Source organism: Pelobates fuscus, chromosome 5 (genome assembly GCF_036172605.1).
Source record: "Pelobates fuscus isolate aPelFus1 chromosome 5, aPelFus1.pri, whole genome shotgun sequence".
NCBI lineage: Eukaryota > Metazoa > Chordata > Amphibia > Anura > Pelobatidae > Pelobates > Pelobates fuscus.
The window spans coordinates 98,731,211-98,759,160 of record NC_086321.1 but is presented as its reverse complement, the minus strand read 5'-3'; the positions used below and the strand labels follow the sequence as shown (position 1 = coordinate 98,759,160).

Below are 27,950 nucleotides of genomic sequence, written 5' to 3'. Positions count from 1 at the left end.
TAGCATAACAGCAAAGCACCCAGACTCTGATGCCCAGTGCATATAAGGGAGACTACTATCAGCACTAATCCGTGCTCCTCAGGACTTTTGTGATTACATTTGCTCCCAGCGGTTTTACTTTAAATAATGTTTGGCTCTACCCCAGGCCGCCCATGGTTGGTGTGAAAAGTGATGTTATGATGCATCATAGGCAAGTTTCAGCAATGTCGTTTATTACACAATGTTTCATGGCCTACAATCTCACAGCACACCATATCTAAGCGATACTTTGCACCTAGCACTGTAATGTCACAGAATACTGCCATCCCACGCAACAAATTACCACACCATACCCACATTAACGGGAATGGCCTAGCAGCCTTAAGCAACCAACATCACTATGTTGTTCCAGTCTATGTTAATCTATATAACCTTACTCGTTCGAACCAACTGTTCAGATAAGCTCGTAAAATATCAGTCTTGTGCGACCTTTAATATCATCTAAGGCCTAGCTAACACAACCCCAAACGTATAACCGCCCACCTAAGCTGAGTTAGAATTATAAGCCTATGTCACGCCGCACTAACCTATGGTCGCGGTCCCTGGTTAATCCATGCCACCTTAGGCCACTTATGTTTTTATGTTATCTGCCTTAACTAACCTTGCATCTCACTACTGATATACGGCGCAGGAATAAATATAGGACAAAGCGATATTAATGTATATAGAAGAAAATGCGCAGCACCCTCCAATACCTAACTAATGTTAAACCACGAGTATAACCGTTTGTCTGTGCCGTTGTGAAACTGTAAGCCAGATATGTATTTTCATAACCTAGATTAACGCTGTTGTTAATGATTTTATTGGATGCGACACAAAACTTAATGTTAACAAAGCTTACTCTCTATCGTGTTTCTGCTCAACTACCTTTAAACATAAAATTTGTGCTAGATATTGCATGTACCTCTCTGTTAAACTGTTTACTATGCGTTGGAGGAATGCCGTTGGGGTACCTCTCAACCGATTGTTAATAGCTTATGCACAACAAAAATAAAGAATTTAAAAAAAAAAAAAATATATATATATATATATTTTTTGAATTTTTTACTTAAGCATTACATTTGTGCTGGGCATATTGTATATTTGGTATGTTCCACCATTATCAAACACCCCAAATTATACTCGGCGAACTCTTCTGAGTAAATACCCCCAATGTATGCTTTTGACACTATTTCGTTATGCTACAGTGCCATATAGGATACCTGAGCATTTCTGTTTTTAAAGTAGAATTTTGAGAGACGGATTTGAAGGGCCTATGTTTCAATTTGGGGCATTCTAGCAGTTTGACTGTTTCAATAACTGCACAAAGGCCTACTATTTCTGAAAGTAGACACTACTGGGTATTTCATATGGCATATATATTGGGCCTTAATATGTCATTTTTTTTCTGTAATATGTCATATGATATGTTTATGTCTCATTTTGGGGTGTAGTAGCAGATTGCTTATTTAAACTTCCCCCACAAAGGTCTACCATTTTTTTTAAAGTAGACACCCCAGGGTATTTCAAAAGGCTATAGTACCTACCCACCTAGATTGCCTATTAGTAAGTAGGCTATGGTTTTTAGCTTTATCAATAAATAATTTGTATATATTTTGGATTTATTAGTACATTTCTATAGGGTTGTACTTATTTTTCTCAGCACGGCACATTTGGGTGCCTGGGTTGGAGAATTAGTTTTTCCTATATTTTCAATTACCATTAGGGTTACCCCCTGTTTACCAGTACAAGTCCGGTGACTTTCTTTTCTCTTGACTGAGGGTTTTGGGGGGACAACAGCTCATCTTAGCCCAACTATTGGGCCGAAGAGCAGTGTCTAACCAGACCTGGAGTTAATTTTTAGATATTTCAAAAAATGCCAGTTTTGAACCTTAGTGTGGGATAATTTATTTCGCTATTTAGTACCAAGCCTAGTAGTAGTAAACTTTTTCTTGGCCTTTTTGACACACACTTTGAGTTGCTTAATAACTTAGGTTGTCTTGTTTTAAAAAAATATATACATGTGAAGGGTTATTCAGGGATTCCTGACAGATAGCAGTGTTACAATGTAACTTGCATTCATTTTGAAGAAAAAAAATGGTTTGGAAATAGCAACATGCTACTTGACCTTATTTACCTATAACTTTCCAAAACAAGCTAAGAACATGTTAACATTGGGTATTTCTAAACTCAGGACGAAATTTAGAAACTACACTGAACAAAATTATAAACGCAACACTTTTGTTTTTGCCCCCATTTTTCATGAGCTGAACTCAAAGATCAAAGACTTTTTCTATGTACACGAAAGGCCTATTTCTCTCAAATATTGTTCACAAATCTGTCTAAATCTGTGTTAGTGAGCACTTCTCCTTTGCCGAGATAATCCATCCACCTCACAAGTGTGGCATATCAAGATGCTGATTAGACAGCATGATTATTGCACAGGTGTGCTTTTCAGGGCCTGCTGTGTGCTCCTCGGTGCCGTCCCGGTACTGTGCTGGAAGGGGTGCAGGCTCCTTGCAGAGCCATCATCGCTGCGACGCCGGGAGGTGTGTTTGGTTGGGGTTAGCTTGTACTTGCGTGCGGAGATGACCACATCATGGTGCCTCAGTGTGAGCTTGCTTGCTGGCGGGTAGAGTTGTTTTCAATGGCGCCATTTTCGTGCTCGCTTCATTCTATAGGATGTGCCTTGATGGCAGGAGCATGTGAGTGGCAGTGCGTACACTTCTGGGGCTTGTGTCATGGCTTGGTGTTCTTAACGTTTGCTCCAACGGCTGCAAATATGGCATTTAGCCGTGCCAGAGTGTCATGTCCCTTTATTGGGTCGGGTGTTCCAGTGGCTTTCACCACCATTTTGGGGTTGAAGCTTCATCTGAGGTTGCCGTCCCGTGACCCGGGTGGGCACTCCTGGGACCGGGATAACCCCCAACGGTCCATGGGGGAGGGGGGGGACGAAGGCTCATGGACCCGTTTTCAGCCGTAGCGGGCTGCGGAGGAGCGGCAGCCTCCCCCATGCCGCCCATGCTTGTAGGCCGCAGGTGTCCCTCCATTAAATTTTGCCGGTTGGGCTGCTTATTTGGTGTCTGCATGTGCCCCTCGGTTTTACCTCTCCATTAGTGACACTTTTGAGTCAGTTGATTGCCGTTCGTGGCTGATTTACCGTAATTTTGTCTATTAAAGCGGGAGTAGCTCTATCCTGCAACCGCTCAGTTCAGCGATCAGGCCCTGCCCCTGAAGTTTCACTTTAATAGTCTATAATAAAGGTATTTGTTTGGGCTGTAATGGGAGCTATTACTGAAGATTACATTCACTGCTGCTCTTATAAAGCCATAGATGAAAATGTGTTTTGTGAATAAAAGATAATCACTTTGAAGTGATAAGGCTGCAGTAGTTTACAATTGTGGCTAGTTGTTCCTTTTGAATCACTCTGTAGCAAACTTCTGATGTGCTTTGGAAAGATTTCCAAGAGAACTCTACAGGTAGCGGCCATGTTGCTACACTAGCCCATAAGAGGTATATATTTGGATAGAACTGGTAATGTACCGTAACTGGCTGGCTGTGAGTACATTTAGAAAAATCATGTTATCGTGTTTTTTTTTGTTTTTTTAAAGTGTGCTCTATGTACAGTGACTTTATTATTGCTCTTTTCTCTCACTGGAGAAAGTAAGCAAGTGCATACAATGGACTCTCACAAATGAACTCCCAGACGTCAGCCGCTGACTGTTTCTGCTTCAGGGGATAACTTAACAGCATTGATTGTCTTCTTAGTATTCTGAATCATCAGGTTCAGAAGGAAACCTTTACCTTGTTCTTTGAATGTCTTGTATCTGATGAAGATACATTATATAACAAGTGTATCCCTCCTCCTCCTTTCCCCAGGCACCTTGACTATATTGAGAAAGGTAAGAAAGGAGAGGCAGCTTGTACAATGCATGGACATCATCAAAGGAAATCGTTACATCCACACATTTTCATTAGCGAGGGCCTAGTGCTGGCGTCTCTAAAGGGATCTACAATTGTATTAATGTGGCAAAATCTTATGGTGAATCGTATACATTTAAACTGCAACTATTAACAAAAAACATGTTTTAAATATCACCAATAAATAGGGTGGCTAAATGACATCACAGCTTCAATAAACCAACTCCAAAATAAATAAATATATATATATATAAATCCAGAAGCAAATGCAATGTTTAAAAGATATGATTAGCAAAATGAAAATGTTGCAGGGGAAGTTACTTAGCGTTAGACTAACTTTAATTGGACTTAGGACTTGGACTTAAAGGACCACTCTAGTGCCAGGAAAACATACTCGTTTTCCTGGCACTAGAGTGCCCTGAGGGTGCCCCCACCCTCAGGGTCCCACTCCCGCCCGGCTCTGGAAAGGGGAAAGGGGTAAAAACTTACCTTTTTCCAGCGGTGGGCGGAGAGCTCTCCTCCTCCGATCCTCCTCTTCTCCTCCCCGTCGGCTGAATGCGCATGCGCGGCACGAGCTGCACGCGCATTCAGCCGGTCACATAGGAAAGCATTCATAATGCTTTCCTATGGACGCTTGCGTGCTCTCACTGTGAAAATCACAGTGAGAATCACGCAAGCGCCTCTAGCGGCTGTCAGTGAGACAGCCACTAGAGGAAATAGGGGAAGGCTTAACCCATTCACAAACATAGCAGTTTCTCTGAAACTGCTATGTTTAGGAAAAAATGGGTTAATCCTAGAAGGACCTGGCACCCAGACCACTTCATTAAGCTGAAGTGGTCTGGGTGCCTAGAGTGGTCCTTTAAGTCCTTCTAAGCATTACAATACTACTCAACTCTACATCCTTTTATACACAGCATCCCTTTTTTTTTTTATAGGTTTAATAATGCTGTAATCATATGAACAAAGTGCTCCTAGTGTGTCACACTACTTTACTGTGTGTTTTTAAATACATATGCTAACTCCTGCTTAAAGGAACATTCTATACTGGTCATCACCCCCCTTTTTGTTAATGTTTGATCTATAAAATTCATTTTATAAATACCATGTATATGCATAATAAACAAACAAAAAAAATATTGCTTTACAGGTTTCTAATTTATTTATTTTAGCAAACATTTAGATACTCTATCATTGATTATTTCACCAATCAGGAGACTCTTAATTTGATTGGTGGAGTCTAAACTGTTAGACATGATTAACTTATCACTGCAATGCCTAAAGTGCAGATCTGTAACATATGCTAAAAGGAACACAATAGCATTAGGAATACAAACAAAATGTTAGTAAGCCTGATGTGTGCTTAACGCACACTTCATGGGCAGTTTTGACCATTTTGGTTGTCACTTGTGCAAATTGTCCTCTAGAAGGCCTGTTCACCCATCCCAATTTCATACCTACCAAGGTTGTGAGATATGCAGCTCATTCATAATTGAACTGTACCTGGTTTCTATAATACACAAAACAATATTTTAGTGAGTGTATTGTGTCAAAGCATGCAGTATAAATGATGTCTAGGGAACAATAAAAGGTGAAATTAATTAAATAATTAATTGTACCTACAGAAAATGTAGTGTATGATATGTGAATAAACACGAAGGCAGTGTCCGTAGTGATAACTGCTAACAAAAGGCATCTAAACCTTAGAATGAAGCCAATCAATGAAACAAGTGTACCCCTCCCATAACCCCAGGTTTACCTACCAGTAATATATTGCACACTTATAGAACATCACAACTCTCAGCATTCGTTTTTTCATAAAGCGATGATAGAAAATATAAAGATACAAAAAGATTTTTTTTCATAAAGTGATAATTTAACACATAATTTAAAGATAGGTGTGTGCTTTTTTAAAAAAAAGTTTTTTTTAATGAATATTTTTTATGAACAGTACATAAATATTACCATGAATCTTCAGGCTGTTTAATTTTATACCTGTATATAAATATATATTCTTTATTGTAATGCTTAATTCTTGAAACTACTGTTTAATAATAAAAACAGACACAAGCACGATTACATTTTGTATGAATTTGAGTTATTTTGGCTCTCCTGAGTTATAAATGTATAGTTTCATCACTTTTCATTCGGTCCAGCAGTTGTACGGGGGCACTCAGCTGTAAGAAATTGCATTGTTTACATTTATCAAATTGTATTATGAAGGTGACAGAACACTGTATCTTACCTGTCTCTTGTTTTGCAGACACCTGCAGCGATCTGAACTCCGAGCTGCAGAGAGTGCTCACCGGCCTTGAGAATGTTGTCTGCGGGAGAAAGAAAAGCAGCTGTAATTTGTCCGTAGCTGATGTGGATAGACACATCGAACAGCTCACTACTGCCAGTGAGCACTGTGATCTTGCTATTAAGGTGCACATAAAAGTTACTATAAATCATGATATACCTATTGTCATCAAAACCGTATGACAAGCAGCCCTAGGTCTCAAATACATGTAATTGGTAATACGATTGGAAAACCCCCTCCGATATTTGAACAAAAAATATTATATATCTGAACAATTGATTAACTTGAGTATGAATATAATTGAACAGTTTAAACTTTGTATTTTTGATTAATTAACTTTTTACTTGTTTACTTTATTTAGGTGTTTTTTATGTGTTGATTTGTGTTGATTAGAACTCTTGAAGGGACACTGTAGTCATTAAGCTGTAGTTGTTCTGGTGCGTATGGTCAGTCCCTGCAGCATTTTGCTGTAAACACTGCCTTTTCAGAGAAAAAACGCTGCCCAGGGACACCTCCAGTGCCAGTCACTCAGATGGCCACTACAGGTGCTTCCTGGGTCGGTGTACTGATGCTCAGCGTCTCCACGCTCTGCATGTAGATGCTGAATGTTCCCCATAGAGATTCATTGATTCAATGCATATCTATGAGGAGAAGTTGATTGGCCAGGTTGACATTCGGCCCGCCTCCTTGGCGGAGGTCCTCAAAATTGATAATCTAAGCCAATCCAGGATCGATGGTCCTGCGAGGGCCTGGCATAAAGTTGAGTTTTTACTGTATCTAATGGTTGTAAGGGGGAGCCAGGGAGCTAAATAGTGTTTTTTTACACTACGTGGTCAGGAATATACGTTTCAGTTTTTGACCCTATAGTGTTCTTTTAATTTATAGAAATCTACATCAAATATGTTCTGTCATTTTCTGTTTGTTATAAAAGGTCCATGTTGCATATTTGTGTTCTAGACTAGTGACTCACAAACTGTGTGGCGCCGCAACCGGCACACAGGGGAGCCGCAAGATATTTTCCCTGTGCTATAATTATAGCACTGGGAACTGTGCACTCCCCTGCCGGCTCTGGAGGACTGCCCACACGCACACTGCACCCCTGTACACGCGCACACACACACACACACACTGCAACCCTCACGCAGACACTCTACCACTCACACGCACATATTGCACCCCACACACACTACAGCCCCTATCCTAAACAGTTTGACTACTTACCCTGGGGGGGGCACTACCGCACTACTGGCACCATAACCACTACAACGTAATGTAGTGGTTAATGTGCCTGGATTGTTTCTTTTAATAATCTACCAGTGCCACTCCCAAGATTAGGGGCCTAGTATATGCTGCAGCGCTGTACATACAACCTATAAAATTGTTTTGACTTGGGGTGCCTTGGAAAAATATTTAAATATTAAGGGTGCCTTGAACCTAAAAAGTTTGGGAACCACTGTTCTAGACTTTTTATAAAATAATTTAGTTAACAACATGCATTGTCTTTGGTTAATTTGTGAGAAGCATTGTCCTATTATTCCTATAATTTTGTTTGCTTTTGCAGACAGTAGAAGAAATTGAAGGTGTCTTGGGGCGTGAGCTGTACCCAAACCTCGCAGAGGAGAGGTCGCGTTGGGAAAAGGAGCTTGCTGGACTGAGGGAAGAGAACGAAAGCCTCACTGCCATGCTTTGCAGCAAAGAGGAAGATCTCAACCGGACCAAGTCCACCATGAATGCAATACGGGAAGAGAGGGACAGACTGAGGCGAAGGGTAAGGCTTGCTATGCGTAATGCATGCTTCTGTTGAAACATTTTTCTAATGGGTGTGTGTGACATTAAGCTTTGTGTTAGGCTTTCATAGGTGCAGAATTAACTATACACTATGACTACTACTGATATAAGTATAATTTTGTGTGTAAATAACAATAATGGCAAATATTAAAAAAATAAAAAATAAATGCTCGTTAAAGTTAAATACTAAAAGGCTTAGATTAGCATGCAACTTAATGGTACTCCTTCTGTGGTCAAGAGAACGATGAAAGCCTGAATTTATATTGAAGGCAATCGAACTGCCAATTGGAGCACTATCCACTAAGCTGTGTCCCTGGCTTAAATGATTTTTTTAGAGATTAATTCTTGTCAATGTATTATTTAGAGTGAAAGCTATTATTAGCATTGTAATTGTAATCATATTATTATTTATATAACTTTACCTTCATCTTGTTGCCCATGTTACATATTGGCACTCTTTTGATTGATTAATACATGTTTGGGAATGGGGAGAGTTTTATAGTTTAGCGAGATTACTAATTTATATATTTTTTAGAAGATTCTGGGTTAAAATTAGCATTTTTTCAGAACTAAAGTTTTGTTATGCTTTGTTAAGGTCTAACATGGCTTTTTCCAATAGAGGTGCCTTGTTAGTAAGCATAAATCCACAACTACATCTTTCCCTTTCCATGATATATGATTTAATGTACACATAATATGTTTATTAATTGTTGGGGACATGTAGAAGACGTGATACCACATCAAGTGGTACTGGGTGTGTATGTGTGATGTCACATGATGTATACAATTTGTTCACATAGTAGGGATTACATATAAAATGCAACTGTGGGACAAAGTTCTAGACATTTTTAAATCACCATGGGAAGGCCACAAATATTGTTTTCACTGATTCTTCTACTCTTATGCACCTTAATAGGATAAACAACCAAAGTAAAAAAAAACAAAAAACCTGTCACACGAAATGCCATACGTGCTCCATAAAGGGATAAAAAATGATAAATAATACTATTATTATTTTAGAAATATATTTACTTTAGAAAAATTGTTTTTATTCTCAATAATGTCTATATGAAGATACGTTTGTGGTAAGTTAGGTAAATGATAAGAAACGAGAGTTGAAACTTGTCCTTTTATTAAAACCTGTGGCTAGTTAGGAGATGGAAGGGGCAGTAAAATGAAATCGGATTGAGAGAAGATTATACAAAGTTTTATAAATGGAGAGAAGAGATAGAATGAGGGTAGAAAAATATACTAAAGCGCAAGTGTGGATACTAGATATCCCCAAGGGTATTTTCTTCTACTGATCTCATGAGTGTTTTGGTGGGGGCATGTGTTTGTTGATAGATACACATATTTTGTACATAATCTGTATAAGAAGATTTAAATGTATTTATGAATTGCATATTAGGAGAATTTGAACAGATGGGTCACCAGGCAAATTTACTGTATCCTTGGCAACAACCTAAAAAAATTCTTTATACTGTTGAAGTACATTTTTGTTCTTTGTGAAATTATAAATATGGGAGAGAGGAAGAAACAATGTGATTGATCTGCAAGCTTTCTGCTGGGACTGTAACTGTGTATTGATTTTCAACTCAAAGGTTGAGAATGTGGATGTTTCTGTCTGTTGTATCTGGCTTAGAACTTCACACAAGTTAAATTCCCCTTTGTTAAGTTTTTTTTTCTCCATCCATCTTTAGCCAATTGTTTGCTTCTTGTATTGACTTTTATATGTACATAAATTGTAGTGATATAATGTGAACATTTCTGGAAAGTGCCTGAAAATTTCTGAAAATCCCTTTAGTGTCTGGAAAGTTTTCTACACAATTTGCCTTTTTTTAAAACATAAATGTCTTATTTTTATAGCTCAATGGCAAAATTATTTATTTTACATCTATAACAATACATGAGACAACTTCCTCCAGACTGCTAAATTGACCCCCTTGTTTTTAATAAAAAAAAAAACCCTTAAAGAACAATCCTTACTCTGTATTGTTTTGACAGCATTCTGTCAATGCAGCTGGTGGTCACTTACCTCCCCTGGGTGCCCACAGTGTTCACAAGGTCGGTTGACCAAGATCCTGGGCTCCAGGACTCCTGCACGACGTTCTGCCATCTCCTCTGGTCCGTCTACCAACACAGTCTCTTATTTTCCAAGATGGCGGCCCCCATGCTTAAAACCGTGTCGGCATGGCCGCTAGTATGATGGGGGAGTTAGGACAATGATGCCCAAGGGATTCATTTCCATTATAGGATGCAAGTTTATAAGGTCATCTTACTCCGTCTGCTCGGAGAAGAAGCCAGTCATGTGCATCGCTTTAAATTCTACTATCACCCTGCAGTCATAGTTTTGTAGCCTAGTCTCTGTTACCCGTGCTTCTCTTGTGTCGTTAGAGCTTTTGTGGGATTTCCTGGTTACCCATATTTTGGCTTTCTCTCCGACTACAACTCCTGTCACCTGCCCTGCTGACCTTCAACCCATATTTTGGCTTTCTCTCTGTCTTCGACTCCTGCTACCTGCCCTGACCTTCAAACCGCCTTTGCCCCTACCTCTCCACCTTACCGCTTTAAATTTGACATCTGGATATTCTCCGAGGGTGGTGTGGGGGTTAGTGAGGCTGAGGGTGGTGTGGGGTGGTGTGGGGGGGTGAGGCTGAGGGTGGTGTGGGGGTTGGTGAGGCTGAGGGTGAGGGGGGTGGTGGTGAGGCTGAGGGTGGCGTGGGGGTTGGTGAGGCTGAGGGTGGGGGGGTGGTGAGGCTGAGGGTGGTGAGAGAGAGCCTACCTTAATTTCCCTGGTGGTCCAGTGGGCTCCCTGGTGGTCCGGTGGGCATTGCTCCCGGTCCTCAGCTCCGCAGAGCTGCAGACCATGTAATCTCGCGAGATGTCAGAGCGTTGCTGTGGTAACCAATTCTCGTGAGACACATAGTCTGCAGCTCTGATCATTTAGTTATAAGAAGATCATTTAGTTATAACTGTCTGGAGTACAGCAGATAATTTAGTTATAACTTGCGGGTAAAATAAAAAATTGTACATTTGCATGCATGCAGTTAATATCCAGTAACAACTCCGTGTTCCTGTCAGAATTATGCAAATGTCCTAAAATGTTATATATTTTTTTAAATCATAAGAAACCATCCCCGACTCCCTTCCCCTCGACTCCCTCCCTACTTGCTGCCAATTTTGAAATGATCCAGCGCGAGGCCTTAGTTGCCCGCCTAAACCGCCGAATTAGAGAGCCGCCTCTGGTTGTGATTGTAAGAGATCCTTGTTCTGCTGCAATTGGGTTCCAGTTTTCAGAAAAAAACAGAGCCCAGTGGGCCTCACATATTCGTTATAAACCTGTGCCAATTTGAGCAATAATTAACAAATAGGAAGGAATTTGGAGGATACCCATGGCATGTGGTAAAAGTTTATTGGGGACTTAATCAGAACAAGAATGACGTTTGGCAGTGGACGCAATGTGTGGAGAACACGGTATGTAACAATTTGGTGATGCATATTGCATATCAGACACAAGAGAAACTAACACGGTACCATGTAAGCATGATTTTGACTATGTTTTGATCATAACGTGATATGAGTATGAGTAGATCAGAGGCACGTACATCAGAGGGCTAAATTATAGTGAACTGCTTTGAAACAGCACTGCTTTTATGTCTGTTTTGCAGAAATTAAATTTTGAAAGTGATTTTGGACAAACCTGCTTGGAAGGACATAAATACCCAGAGAGCCATTAATAAAATACATAAAATGGATTGCAGAGTCTTAGAACACGTGCTATCCTGACTGTAATATTGATTGCTCTGCTGCAGCCGACCGTTAACTTGCTGCCTGAATGCAGAATGTTTCATCTCATTATGCGCCATGAGTTCTGATGTGTTCTAGCCAGCAAACAGATTGTTGTGACTGTCTGAAGTACAGCAGATCATTGCTACCTTGACGCTGAAACCTTTCCTGGCATATTACCCATTCTGCATGCATCATTTAATGCGCCGGTCAGCAGCATTCTTATTTGCTCTGCGTTCTATGCGGTGAGCCTAACCAATGTGTCTTCTAGTGCCCAGTGTGCAATAGAATGCAGGCTGTGTAATACGGAGAACATCGTGATTTAACAAGAAACGCATGGTGGATCAGTTTGCATTTTGGAATAATTAACAAACCAGAGAGAGTATGGTACTATTTTATTCCACTTTCAAATCAGATCAAATTAGCCCTTATAAAGAAAACATAGTTACTTGAATAAATTAATGGTTGTGGTAATTCTATTCATTATGTGGTTCTCAATTATCTGCATAAAGCCTGCAACACGTGGCTTGTTAATGATGTGTTTAATATTTCAAGGGATTTTGGATTTCCCTTAAATTTTCCAATCTCATACCTTTTTCGCATGGTTTATTTTGGAAAATCTGTCATTCACAAATTCTACTAAAGAACTTCATCCTTAGGATTCTCACAGAAAACCATAAGTATCACTAATTGTTTCCTAATCAATTTACTTAATAATCAAATGATTATCTGCATAATTCTTGTTGTAATTCTACAAATAAGTCTTATCAATTCCTATGGGCCATTTATTAACAACTAATCAAGAAATTAAGAACTTTGTTACTACTTAATAATTGTCACATTTCTACAATCAAATCCAATCACATTCCTATGCAACTAACTACTATTTCGTATAAATAAGGACTTGTTGTTGCAACCGGAACCAAGGCAAAGTCTTTTTCTTACTGCATACCAATCTGCAATTAAGTAAGTTATAATTGTCTACAACTTAAATTCATTGAAGCTAAATAACGAATCTCTCAAAGGATTCAAAGCATTTTCTTTTTTTTTCTTAAAGGTATAGTACTACCTATTAATTCTGCAGTTGTGTTCCTCCATCTTGTTTAAGCATTCTTGAAGTATAACATTATTGCTATTAAACTATCCGTATGGTTTACTTTCAGAGCAAAGGCAGCATTTGGTTTGTGATCAAATGCTGTTTTATTTGCCAACCACATACCCACAAAATGCAAACAAAGTTAGAGTACTCGTCATGTCTTTGTATTCAAAGTATAAACATAGATTTATTTAAATATCTGAAAATGTCAGCAACCCCCAGCACACTTGACTAAGGCAGCCTGGAACTCTGTTCCGGCCCACCAAATGTCAATTTTATGCAAAATTACTTCTGTCGTCAGATTTAATGATCTTCTCCCTTGCAGGCAGAGCACACCTTCATCTTTCCTCCCTCTCCCTTCAATTGCCAGTTAGTTATATATTTTAGTTATATATTTTTTATTATTTAACATTTTTATTGTTTTTTGTTCAATATAACAAAAATAACTTGCAGGTAAAATAAAAAATTGTACATTTGCAAATACATGCATGCAGTTCACATATCCAGTAACAACTCCGTGTTCCTGTCGGAATTATGCAAATGTCATAAAATGTTATATATTTTTTAATATCATAAGAAAAAAAAACCTGACTCCCTTCCCCTCGACTCCCTCCCTACTTGCTGACAATTTTGAAATGATCCAGTGAGAAGCATTTGATTGGACCGCGCAAGCGCAGGAATGACATCAAATGGGGGTGTGGAAGTTTAATGTATTGATGTAAGTTTTAAAGATGGAGGGGGGTTAGCTAGTAGTGCCAAATAAGGCAAAAACTGTGTTGGCAAGGATTAGAGTAGTAACCCTTTAAACCTAAGTTGCCTTATATGTGTTTTCTTCCTGAATGCTTGTAATAAATAATGTTAAATATACTAAAAAAGAGATTTCTAATAAATGTTTACATGGAGAGAAATTTATTTTATTTATGCCCCATTTGTGGCATCTCCATATGGCCTGCAGTTGAATTATTTTCTTTAAAGCAGTTCAGCTCCATTTGCCTAAGAGGATGCTTACAAGGCATGTTTTATTTTTAACTTGATCACATAGCAACTGTTATGAATTTTGCAAACGCATTGTATAGATTTGCTAATTCTGCTGTGTGCATGCTGTAGCATTTACCTGATGCTATCCCTTTAACAGAACTCAGAGATTCTGTTTAAATTATCTGTATTTTGTACAATGAAAATTGCCCACTGTGAGTGATTATAGAAAGATAATGATTGAATTTTAGTTTCCATGCAAATGCCTTTTCTTTCATGCTAGGATGTGTTTTGAGACCACATGGGTAAAAAGACGATTAATGGGGCCGGGCCGGGCCGCCAGGATGGACGGTCGCAGGAGAGCTCGGCTCCTGCAAAATACAAACAATTAAGCTAGAAATATAAGCTTTACAGCGATCATAGATACCTACCACTTCGACCCACGACGCACAAAGGCTACCGGATCTGAGGAGAGGCTGGCTCCTGTAGTTTCAGTCCCTCGGAGGTGAGATCTCCGCGATTCACAGCGGGAACTTAGCCGGCAGTGAGTGGGGTGGACGGCCGCCACCCCATTATCCTGCCTAACGGAGCTGGAACGGCACTTTGTCTCACCGCGGACCCGGCCCTGTTACCTCCCCCCTCTGGACCGGGGGGGTGATCCCGGTCCCCGCCCCATAGCCGCACTCACAGCGTGGCAGCGGAGATCCGGCAACGACGCCCGCCCATCACACAGGCTCAGGGCCCAAACCTAAGATGGCGGAGACCATGTGCAACATAGCTGATGGAGACGGAGGAGGGGAAACGGCAAATAAGCGGCGGCACCACAGTACCTATCACCAGCGACCAACCCGAAGTTGTCTGCCCGCACAAAGACCCAGGGAGCCGACACCCGGAACAAAAAGGCACCCTCCCCTCACCCACCGTAAGGAGCCTCCTGCCCAGCAACCCCAGAACCATGAAACACCCAGCCCGCAGACACGCAGCAGGACAGGGCTACACTCATAACAGATGCAGAAAGCCCCAGAGGACACTGGCAGAAAGACCACCATCTACTCACCCACAGCCTGAGGGACAGAATGGGACTTGATTGGCCCACTCACTGTTGGCAATCGCAACACACGCGGCAGCAGCAACACATTGCCTTACCACTGGACTGTACCCTGCCCACGGAGGGCGCAGGCTGAGCGAGGCTGCATGGTGGGACTCAGGACTGTTGACTCTTTCTTCACCCAAAAACTTATTATTTCATTTAGTAATCCAGCTCATTATTTAGTTTATTAGTTAAACCTTTGCCCTGACTAGTCAACTCATATACATGAAACCGATTGTCCTGGCACTATAATTAAACCAAAGAGTGTCTGCTAATATCCAACAGGAGGGTCTCCTAGGGGGAATAAACAACTGTCAAGTCTTGCCACTCTGCCTTTTGCTATCGTTCCTCTCTAGTCTAGATAGAATTAAATTTTTTTATGATCAAGCGTAGTCTCTAGTCAAAGTCTAGACAAGCCTGCCTACTCATAATCACTCATAATTTTATTTTATCACCAACTGCCGGAACGTATACCTCTTTATTTTACAAGCCTCCTGCGAACATTATCTACCCACCCTAAACGCAACTGGCTCGACCCCTGGGGCCAATACAATAATCTTGTTCACCTTCTATGTAATCGACTAACACCTACACGAGGCCAACTGCGCAGTACCTAGCAAGTAACCAAACCGTCACGACACAAGTAATCGCAGTTGTGCCCTGTTCAGCATGTAACCCAATCTTAACTATCACCTAAGCAACATTATTTTTAGCAATGTTTTGCCTATTTTATATGACCTATCTAAGTTGCGTTTATGCTCCACAAAAGTTAATTTGTGAATTATCTTGATCAACTGAATACTAATTATAAAAAATGTGCAAGCTCTAGCATACTCCTGATTGTTATAAATGTTTTGAAAAAGCATGGGGACTGCCGTCGGGGTACCCCAGGCATGTTGTTCTCTTATTTGCACTACAAAAATAAAGAATTAAAAAAAAAAAAAAAAGACGATGAATGTGTTAATAAAACTTATCTGTGTGATATAATGCATTTTTAGAATGTTACGGAATGGCACTACGCTTAATTTTGCATTTTATTTAACAGATATTCCTGGTCACAGTAAGGGTGAGATGAGTGAAAGTGATTTAATACAGGAAGCACAAGCTCCCTGTGTGAGTGTGATTTCTCATCCTGAGCACAGTTTGGTAGAACACGATTTATACATCTTGCCTGTCAGGTACTTTGTATTTGTAGTTGAGGTATATGAATTACACATCATTGCAGCAGAATGCAAGTGGTTGTAGCTCAGTGTCGAGGGGAAGCCCAGGTAATGTGTGATGTGAATAATAGAGTTATTTTGGTACGACTCCTACCAATCTGTTTAACAAGATTTGTGTAGTCTGTGATGGGGAAACATCAAGGACGTATTTACTGCTTCTAGTGTAGAAGTCTCATGTGCCGTTTAGGATCGTGATGCACAACCTTTTTAGAGAGGAGGTCAGATCACTGACTGAAATTCTTACTGGGGGCACTGCCATATGTCAATCAGGTGGTACTTCAGTTTTGGAAGAGATATTTCGGATGTCTGCCTGCTGGATGTAATCTGTAGAATTCCTTGAAGATTATCATATCCTCTCATCCTCTCCAATGTTGCCTCTGCTTCACCTCCCACATGTCCTTCTCAAACCTTTTCACAATCACCCCTTTCAGTTGTGTCTCTTCTTGTTACCCCATGCCTTGGGTTTCTCCCTGTTACTCCTTTTTTCCATTCTTATCCCTTTTCAAACTCCCCATGTGTCTCTCCACAGCCCCTCATTGTACTGTGGCAAACTCTCATTAAAACAGCATACCCAGAATTTGTCCTCTTACTGTGCCAGGCTGGTGCTCACCTCCCCACCATCCACACACATGGCTCTGTGTGTGAGGAGAGATCAGGGGGTGTGAGGTCATCATCAGTTTACGTCCTATGCTTTACGCACAGTATCGAGACATAAAGTTGAGGAATAGACCTGACGTTGACGCATTTCATATTGGCTGACCTTTGTGATGCTAATTCCTTTAATGGTAGGCATACATTTTCCATTGTCGCTACACATCATTTTGTATTCTGAGGGCCAGTGAAAATGCATTTGCGTGCTGGATTTGTCCAAAGAGAGGGGGGAGGCGGGAGGGGGAGTGCATCCATTTGTTAGTACATAGGGAATAGGTGAGAAGTTTAGTTTATCCGTAGTAGGAGCAGACACTGACCCAAACCTGCTAATCTTAAACAAAGACCAGGCCCTGTGGTCACAGGTTGATATCTCTGATATGTAGATTTTTTGAGTATTATACTTATTGTACTGTGAATTTTAACACATGGAGGCTGTGTTTGTTTTCATACTAAACAATAAATATAATTCTAGATTTGTATTTAAAGGACCACTAAGGTCAAGTCAATGAAGTGGTCTATGTCCAGTCGTCCTGTATGTTTAACCCTTCACGGTAATACGTTGTCGTTTTGTAGAAGGGGCAATGTTTACGTTGAAGGGTTAAATATGTCTCTAGCGGCTGACATACTTACAAGCACTAGAGGTGCTTCCGCTGCACCGACAGAGTAAATCTATAGTCACCTGACGTTGAAGCTCATAGGAAAGCATTACTTATGAAAAGCTTGGTCCATTGGTGGAAGAAATTTGGGCCTCATTGATGTCTTAGGAGGTGGCGAGGCCCAACATCACAGAAGGAGCCTTGGTACTAAACAAAGGTAAATAAGAAACTTTTTTTAAAATATATTTTTATGGCAAACCGGGTGGGAGCTGGGCTGAATGTAACAAAGGATTGGGGGGGCCTGACTATAATTAGGGACAGGGGCGCTATAACCTTAGCAATACAGGTTCCTAACACTATTATGTTCCTTTAAAAACGTGGTACCCTTCAGGTTTCTCTAATGGACAGCTGTCACCAATGGCAGTAGAAAGGTGGTGCCGAGTACACAGATGAATAGCATAGGATCTGACTGACCAGCATCTCCCTGCTTGAATAGCTTCGCAGACTAAGTGCATTCCTGCACTAACTAGCTGGAAACTGAACTGTGCTTGAAATATGTTCTATTAACACTTTCGGGACCAATGACATTCTTAATCTGGTCTATAAAAGACCTTACGCAAACATGTGTTAAATCCTGCTTGTTTGAATATTTTATGTGTTAGAGTTTGGGTATATAGGTAGGTGTGCTTGCACATTTTAATAGAAATTATTCCTTCTAAAGAGGCATGGTGTTTGTTTACTGGGAATTTGAGCAAATTAACAAATTAGCAAAATAGCAATGCTGTGACAAGACCTGAGTTTTAGAATTTTTACAGTTCTGGTTTTAGGGCCTTGATTTTACCATTCACGTTGAATCTTCTATAATTCAGAGTTTAAGTGAATAACCCTGAGTGTGTCTACAAGAGGACATGTATGGAATATGTGGAGTACGTGGGAGTGAGTGTACATGTGCCTATAACATTAGCATTTATAGCATTTGATACAGTTCCACACAAAAGATTAGTGTTCAAACTCAAGGAAATCGGTCTCGATGAAAATGCTTGTTCTTGGGTAGAACATTGGCTTAAAAACAGAATACAAAGAGTTGTTGTTAATGGTAAATTTTCAAGCTGGACAGAGGTGGCAAGTGGTGTCCCTCAGGGGTCTGTTCTGGGACCCCTTCTATTTAACATTTTTATAAATGATCTTGAAGACAGCATTGAAAGTCATGTTTCAGTGTTTGCAGATGACACAAAACTTTGTAAAATAATACAATGTGAGCAAGATATTACTTTGCTGCAGAAGGATTTAGATAGACTGGGGGACTGGGCACTCAAATGGCAGATGAAATTTAATGTTGAAAAATGCAAAGTTATGCACTTCGGCGTAAAGAATACACAAGCAACGTATACCCTTAATGGAAGCGAATTAGGGATAACAACACACGAAAAGGACTTGGGAATTGTTATAGACAACAAACTATGCAACAATGTGCAATGTCAATCAGCAGTGGCCAAGGCCAGTAAGGTATTGTCATGCATGAAAAAGGGCATTCATTCTCGGGACGAGAATATCATTTTGCCTCTCTATAAATCACTGGTAAGACCACATATTGAATATGCTGTGCAATTTTGGGCACCTGTTCTAAAGAAGGATATCATGGCACTAGAAAAAGTGCAGAGGCGGGCTACAAAATTAATAAAAGGAATGGAACATATCAGCTATGAAGAAAGGTTAACAAATTTAAACCTATTTAGTTTAGAAAAACGTCGCCTGAGAGGGGATATGATAACATTATACAAATATATTCGGGGCCAATACAAACCATTGTGTGGAAATCTATTCACAAACCGGACTTTACATAGGACACGAGGCCATGCGTTTAGACTGGAAGAAAGAAGATTTCGTCTAAGGCAAAGGAAAGGTTTTTTTACTGTAAGAACAATCAGGATGTGGAATTCTCTGCCTGAAGAAGTGGTTTTATCAGAGTCCATACAGATGTTCAAACAGCTACTAGATGCATACTTGCAAAGACAGAATATTCAAGGATATAATCTTTCAATGTAGGGTAATAACTGCTTGATTCAAGGATAAATCTGACTGCCATTCTGGGGTCAAGAAGGAATTTTTTGTCCTAGCTTGTTGCAAAATTGTGCTTCAAACTGGGTTTTTTTTTTTTTTTTTTTTTTTTCTTTTCTTTTGGATCAACAGCAAAAAACAGGTGTGAGGAAGGCTGAACTTGATGGACGCAAGTCTCTTTTCAGCTATCTAACTATGTAACTATGTAACTATGTATAAGGAGCATGTGTCTGCACATGTATGTAAGACTACGTTGGCTGAGGGGATATATATAAAATTCCAATTGTATAACTAGATAACACAGTAGTTACCGTAGAGGAGAAATGGGGCTTGATCGGATCAATAGGTCTGTTCTCTTCAACTCACTTCTGTAATCAAACAAAGTGCTCTCAATAGGTTTCTTCTCCTTGCAGATTTAATTAAATTAGGTGTTTAATGCTTTCTGTTAACAGATTGTGTTGCTTTGTGGAGCAGTGCCTGAGAATCTGTAAGCATTCAGGTTTCTATGCTTGCTCACGGCTCATTAGTAAATGAGGTAATCTTTTGCCTCTGTGGTATACCGGCAGAGTGAGAATGGTAAGAAATTTTACATCTCATATTGAGCCCCAGTGCAGGGTATGGGATCGGAATTTTGGGGATTTGAAGCCTTCCTCATGAACAACAGATCAGACACATGTAGCACCCGAATGCTATATCCCACCACTCACCTCTCAAGAAAAACCCATGATAATTACAAAGACTAAATTTGGATATTATTTGTTTTATTTTGTTACAGTGCAAAACTTATTCACAGGTCATTACAATGGGAAGACGAAAGCAATTCATATAAATACATTGTGATAAGCATCCTTCGGCCAATGGATATAACCTGGATATGTAAGCATTTTAAAAATGATTAAATAATAAGAAACAACGTGAGTAAACAGGAGAGTTGTAAATGGAAGTTTTCTTTAAAGGCCAGTTTTATGAACTGGGATTCACTAATTGTCTGAGAGCATTAACTGACCGCCCTCGGCCAATCGGCCTCGCCGCTGCCTGATTCTGTAAGAGCCTTTCTGTTTCCCAATTTTGAGAAAAGGACAGAGAGGCATGTAGATTCCGTGCAGGAACACAGACTTTGGGGTTAAACCATCTGAGAACAGTTCAACCCTGTAAGGTAAGCCAGCACCAGGGACACTCTGGCACCTTAACAACTTAATTTCGATTAAGTTGTTATGGGGATCAAACTGGTTCTTTAATGACTGGGGAAAATGTATCAATGTGGTTTAAACTAAATAAAATGGGTGGAGTCACCAATGGAATGTGCATGCAGGTTCCATTGGTTTCCATGGTGATTGCCTAACTTTAAGTACTTTAAACCACCTTGAGAGCACTTTGATAACTCTACCTCGGGATCCACTGACTTTGAAAGAAAAAATGATTTTACAGATAAAATGGTTTTAATCTGATTCCCTTTCTTTATCACAAAGTCACCAAAGTAAAAAAAAATGCCTCCTTTGTCACGTGCCTGTAAATATGTCTTCCCTGTTAGCAAATATGAGATGACCACCTGAAGATAATCCTTTCAATAGAATATGTGACACGCAGGAGCTGCTGTGAATCAGGATTATATACATCTGTATAGATGAAGACAACTTACTGAATAGGATCAGTGCATTAAGCACTGCTTTATGTGGTATCTTGCGTTTAAGAGCACAAAGGAATGCTTTTCAGTGAAGTTTCCTCCTGCCCAGAATTCTTTTTAGGAATTCAAGGTTGACTGTTCAAGGCATTATTGAGCTAAGCAGGTACAGTAATGAAATGGAGCTGACAGAAACACTTGGTCACAGCTAAGAGAAATGTGATCTTCTACCCAACACCAGACCTGCACAACTGTCTGTGAGAATAATTAAATGGAGACTAGAGGGACTCATTGCTTTTTCGTCAATGCAGAACTCTCATCTGGATTATGGCAGAACAGGGAATTTTAATATGATCCAGCAAATAAAAGCAGACTTTTTTTGTCTGAGAGACGGATTGATTTAATTCATATGTGTTGGTATTTGTCTTTTTTAGCCATGGTAAAATATGTTTGTTTGCGGAGGATATTAGGGGGGTTGGGTATAATTTGAAAGGGTTGATGATCCAAGAATGTTCATGGTCATGGGCCAATAATGACTCGTGTTTTTTGGTCTATGGAATGTTTTTGTTTTATGGGAGTACAATGGTAGTCAGAGAGCTTTTAGTTAATTATCTGAGGGTAGTTATTATCATATTCTTCAATGGTCTGTATTGCATGCTGCTTTGTGAGAAATAACACTTAAATTGACACTCCAAGTGCCATTACACCCTTCACCATATATAGGTCAAACCATAATGTTCTCTGCAAAGGTCTCCTTGAACACAGTTGCTGATAAATACAGCAGTTGGCCACAGGTTGCTCCCCCCTCTCCCCCCAACTTGCCAGTAATAGCACAAACAAAAAAAGTACTGCAAGCTTTGCATAGTATAGCTAATTAAACATCAAGAATCTGTTCATATTAAAATACCTCTTAGCAAGATACTGTACAATATAAAATCCACCTTTACACCAATAATTTGTCTCTATATCCTAATAATTATTAATAATACCTTTATTTATTTTTACCAATAACTGATGTTGGAATGGTCGAGGGGATGAAAACTGTGATTTCTCAATAACTTTCCAATTGTGTATTCTTCTAATTTGGAGGGAAATCGTAATAAAAAGGGGAGTAGCTATTTTTGTGTCAAAAAACACATTTGAATATAATCATTCTGAAAGTGATCCAGATAGTAGATTTTTACTTATATTTGGTAAAATAATGGATATGCTATTTACACTGGTCAATATTTATGCCCCTAATGATTTCTCATTGGGTTTCCTGGATTAATGTATTTCGAAGACAGATAAGTTTAAATGTGGTAACCTTATTATTGGAGGTGACTTTAATTGTGTCCTTAACTTAAAATTAGATAAAAGTAACAACAAATGATTGGGATCCCAAAATGAAAACAGCCTATAAAAATGTTAATGAATTCTTGTCTAAAAATTCACTGTGACTGTTGGAGAACTCTTAACCTAGGGCTGAGGGACTACACACATTTCTCCCATGTTCACCAGACCTATTCCTGTATCGACTGTTTTCTTTCAAGACCAGATTTTATAGACCTAATTATTGATTCTAAGATCGGCCCAGTTATCCTATCTGATCATGCGCCAGTCTTTATGGATATTAAATGTCCTCCTTCCTGTAAAAGTAGAACTAGATGGAGATTGAATGAAAGTCTTGTGTCAATTGATAACGTAAATACAGAGATGGCCTCGCAATTAGATCAATTTATTAATATCAATGATAAAAGTACACTCAAAAGTTTTAGGGGCCTAATAATAAAAGCACGTTCAAGATATAATAAAAACAAAGAAGAATCAATCTCTTACAATATATTGAGTTGGCAAAAATGGAAAGATTAAATAAGGAACATGTAACTCAGGATACAACTAACAAAATCTTTACTTTGAAACATGCTATTAATGAAAAGAAATCAATTATATTCCTTAAACAAAAATGGTTCCTAAGTTAGTAAAGTTCTTTCAAAAAATGTAAAAAAAATCTTTCAAAGGATAAAGCAATAAAAAAAATAGTGGGAGATAAGAGTATATTAAATCCAAAAGATATTTCTCATGCCTTTGTAGACTCCCACACTTCCCTATATAATCTCCCGGAAGCCGATGGTTTCTAATTATGAGTTTGATGAACTACTGGATAAATTAGATATTCCTAAAATATCCCTAGAAATACTGAGGCAGCTGAATACACCTATCAATATGGTGGAAATAATAAATTAAATGTAAAATCTCAAACCTAACAAAGCTCTAGGTCCAAGAATGGTACAAGGCAAGGTTGCAAATTGGCCCCATTACTATACATTTTGTCTATAGAACCATTAGCTATAATGATTGGGGGGAGGGGGAATTGGGATGCAATTAGCTGATTGTCCGTGTTGAAGCCTTCAATTTCAATCCCTGAGGTTTTAAGACATCAAATTATATGGAAATTTTTCTAATTATAAAATAAATCTAAAAAACCCTCAAATCTTAATATCAAACATAAATGAGGTTAATTTATCTTCTCTTAAATCTAATTTTAATTTTGACTGGAGTTGTGAATATATTGAATATCTGGGTATTAAATTATTATTATAAGATATTATAGTTCATATATCCCCTTTGGTATCGGACTTAATTCCGGATAATATAGTTCTTACTCATCACTTTTCCTATTTAATCTAGATTTTCCCCCAATGAATAAAAATTACAAATACCTAATTACTCATATTCTCCTTGCTTTTTTTTTTTTTAAATTCTTAATTTTTGCGTGCTGTTTAACAAAGGGTAAAGTTACCACATGCAATAGTGAACATTAACATATATTTGTGTTAAGGGCTCATGATAGTACAGAAGATACAAACACTGATAAGTGTAGGATGGTATTAAAAGAGCAAGTCGGTTGTGGTGTGCCGGAACCGACGATGAGGTAGGCCTGTAAATAAAGAGGGCCCACCAAGAAGAAATGTAAAGAGAAAAGGAGTTAATAATGAGGAGTGGGTGGGAGGGTGATGCAGCGCTGACCTCGAACGATATGGAGCCAGGTAAGGGGTGTCCCTTAAGTAGGGAAGAGGTGTGTCATACGCCCCTCCCACAATTACAGGCCAAAAGGCCTTAATACTTGTGTTAAGGGCTCATGATAGTACATGGAGTAGTTGGATACCCAAAAAAGGGGAAGCAACTGGGTGTGTGTCTGGGGGCGACCAAGACAGGGGGTAACCCTCACATACATGTGTTAGTTGAGAAGTAGACCTAGATTGGTCAAACGAGATAGGGCGCCCCCTAGTGCATAGTTATACATATGTACAGTGAATTATAAAACGTAACCTTTAATGGTGGCTGTTAAATAAAAAGAAAAAACCCCTTGTGGAGAGTTTTAGACAAAAGAAAATAATAATAAACTTAAAATAGGAGGATGAGTGTCTGGATTGGGGATAAATATCCTAGGGGTGTTGCCCACAGGATGTAAAGCTCAGTACAGCTACAGATCCCCCCAACCTGTATATTCCGTCTCACAAAGGCAATCCTTCACGGGATTGTATAATGTAAAAATGAAGAAGTTAAACCAATCCTGTAGTCACTATGTACAGTCCCAGTGTGGTGCTTGCTTGCAACACCAAGTATATATACACATGGGAAAACCTGTGACAAAAAATAGTGACAGAAGCGGTTTTATCAACAATGTAATCGAAGGCTAGTCAGAGTTTAGCAGATCGATGGATACAATGTAACAATCTGTATACCATCTACTGCACTGCTGTTGCTGGAGGACGGGAACAAACAATGGGAGGGGAAAACTTCAGATCTATTGGTCAGTTCTCCACAGAGATAAACCAGCATGGAGAATGACGAGATCTGACGAAAAATATACCAAACAACCCCGTCACCCACGATTTCCCCGTCCCCTTACTCAAATCGTTCAAAGGTGCATAGCCCAGAAAAACTGACTAGCTAATCTTCCAAGAAAACTATACAGGTCGGTTACCAGACTTGAACTATCCTTCCTACTGCTACCTAACACGTGTTTCGGCGCTACAGAACGCGCCTTCGTCTGAGGCTAAACAGTGGGTCAAGTCAACGGGAGCTCCTTAAATAGCCCACTATACTTAGTACATGCTGGGGGTATGAGTGCAGCGTTCGCGCCAAAACTGGTCGAACACGGGTAAACCCCGCCCTTAGTGACGATTCCTGTTCCGATTGGATGTCTGGATCGTGTGTCTATTAACCATATACTTGCTGAAATCATCTGGCCGTTAGGTTAGACACAGCAAAATCCAGACGGATACTTGCAGGATATGCAGAGATCCCCATCAAGCATATAGATAGAGAACCACCTTGTGAAATTAATAACTCCATTAAACTGGAACATAGTCACAATAGTACCTGGTCCAGTATAAAGTCCTGATTGGTAGTGAATGGACTCCAGTTAAGGCAGTCTCTGAATGGGGGTGATCCTTTCTTCAAAGTTACCTAGATCATTGCATACGGAGATGTTGGGTCGGTATCTGGATGCTTATTAAGCATAGGTACCAACTCTCAAATATATATGATTACAGTATCAGAGAAAGAAAGAATTCACAAAGAGAGGAGGGGGCATATTCGTTCCTATTGCAAGAAACTTGATGGCTGCACAAAGAGTTGGTATTTATTTATTTATTTAGTGAAGTGCCCACAAACACGGCGTCATGTTGACAGTATAGGATTAGCCCTACGGTAAAGGGGGCTACTATCGTATGCCAGTGAGTGGGTGTTACTTCTTCAATGTAACCCAGCAAATGTGTGTGGGATTTGGAGATTCACCGGAGCTTAGACTAAGAATAAGTGAATTAAAAATATATATAATAGTGTATACAGTCTAAATAAACAATATGTACATATATACAATGATTACAGAAATATGATTTCCGGGTGCTAATGTTTATCAATAAAGGGGGTAAACGTAAACCCCTCATTTAATCCATTGGGGGCCAACGATTTGAACCTGTAGATCCAATAGCACTCTCTTTTAAGGAGAGTGTGGTCCAGGTCACCTCCTCTGCGACCTAGGGTCACCTTTTCTATCCCTGCGAACCTAACACCTCCTGGGTCCCCATGGTGTTGATTTCTTATATGTCTCGCTACAGGGGTGTCCCTCTGGTTCCTAACTGAGTGTACATGCTCCATGATACGTCTCTTAAAGGGGCGGATCGTTTTGCCCACGTATCTGAGGCCACACGTACAACTCAGGAGGTATACCAGGCCCTTGGTACTGCAGTTAAAAAACTGCTTGACATTACAGACCACTTGGTCACCTGAGTCTGTGAGGTGCTTGGAGTCCTTCTGTATATATTGACACGCCACACACTTTCCACACTTGTATGTACCTTGCACAGATAACCAGTTGTGGCAGGGTTTTGTGGACGAAAAGTGGCTAGGTACCAACGATTCTTTTAAATTTCTGCCTCTACGTGCTGTGAGGGATACATGCTGGGTCACCGTCCCTTTGAGGTCGGTGACAGCCACCATTAAAGGTTACGTTTTATAATTCACTGTACATATGTATAACTATGCACTAGGGGGCGCCCTATCTCGTTTGACCTATCTAGGTCTACTTCTCTCATGATAGTACAGAAGATACAAACACTGATAAGTGTAGGATGGTATTAAAAGAGCAAGTCGGTTGTGGTGTGCCGGAACCGACGATGAGGTAGGCCTGTAAATAAAGCGGGCAAAAGTAGAAAATCAAATTTATTACATACCAGCAATATACATACTTTAACCAGACATGTCTTGAAAGGCATTTCTTACTTCTTGTACCGGGTTAGGTATGTATCTAGAGTAAGCCGATGATTTCCAGCGCCCTAGTGACTTGATAACATGAACTGGAATGTTTGCACTGGATGCTGTGGAGGCCGCTCCTATGCGGAAGGAGTGGCCCGAATAGTTAGCTGATTTGAGGCCCAGCTGTGTAAGTAAAGACCTGACGTGTGTCATAAAGGTGGTGGTAGTGAGTACCGAACCTTGTAGACTGAAAGTGGTTGAGATGGTGGTTCGTTGTTATGCTGGGTATATGAGTCCAGTAGTTTGACGGGGCTCCACCTGTTGTGAGTAGGATAGTACTTAACCTCTACTGAAAGTGCATGTTGACTGGTTTTGGAGTGAGGCAGAGTCAAGATATAATAGTCCATGTGTTTTGTTAAGTGTGAATGAAGTAGGATGTGAGTGGACTGTGTTGTGCTGATTGCGGTAAATTCTCTTGGTCTCAAGAAACCATAAACAAGGCTATGTATATGGCGGTTTTAACGATGAGGTTTGTGTTGTTGACAAAGGGTTTAAATCTAGTGAATTGTATAAGTCTTTAAAAATATGGAAATCTATGGGTAGCCTCTGGGCCGTACGTGGGGGTTCGGATCTCTGAATACCCCTAAGGATGTTCTTAATTGGTAGGAGGACACTTGATTTGTCTGGTTGTAAAGTTAGCATGTGATGTTGGATGCCTGTCAGATATGGTTTGATTGTGTTTATGATAGTTTGAGTTTGAGGTGGCAAAAAGAAGCAAAGCCCAACCAGGATGTCACGATGAAAGGTTGTAAGATGTTGTGTTCAGAAAGGAATCTTTAAATCAAATGAAAGCTCTGTCGTAAGTTTCCCGGGTATTAGTAGACAGTGCTAATTGGGACAATGTTCTGCTATGTTGCATAATAGCATCTAGTCCATTACTAGATGGTGGAATAGTGGGGTGTTCGTGGCTGTGAGTGCGGCTGACGGGAGTATTTGACGAAAAGCCTGGAAATTAAAGCGAGACAAATTGTCAGCAGCAGTGTTACATACACCTGGAACATGAATACAAAACAAGAGAAAATTATG

General features: G+C 39.8%; 1 protein-coding gene across 3 annotated transcripts in view; it reads left to right on the top strand.

The window, feature by feature from the left end:
* Positions 1–27,950, top strand: part of MCC (MCC regulator of WNT signaling pathway) — a 373,218-nt gene that overhangs the window by 273,310 nt on the left and 71,958 nt on the right. For all 3 annotated transcript variants that reach the window (XM_063454100.1, XM_063454101.1, XM_063454102.1), the window contains 2 exons: positions 6,200–6,363; positions 7,800–8,006. In XM_063454100.1, the coding sequence (XP_063310170.1) occupies positions 6,200–6,363; positions 7,800–8,006 (371 nt within the window). The remainder of the gene's footprint in view (positions 1–6,199; positions 6,364–7,799; positions 8,007–27,950) is intronic.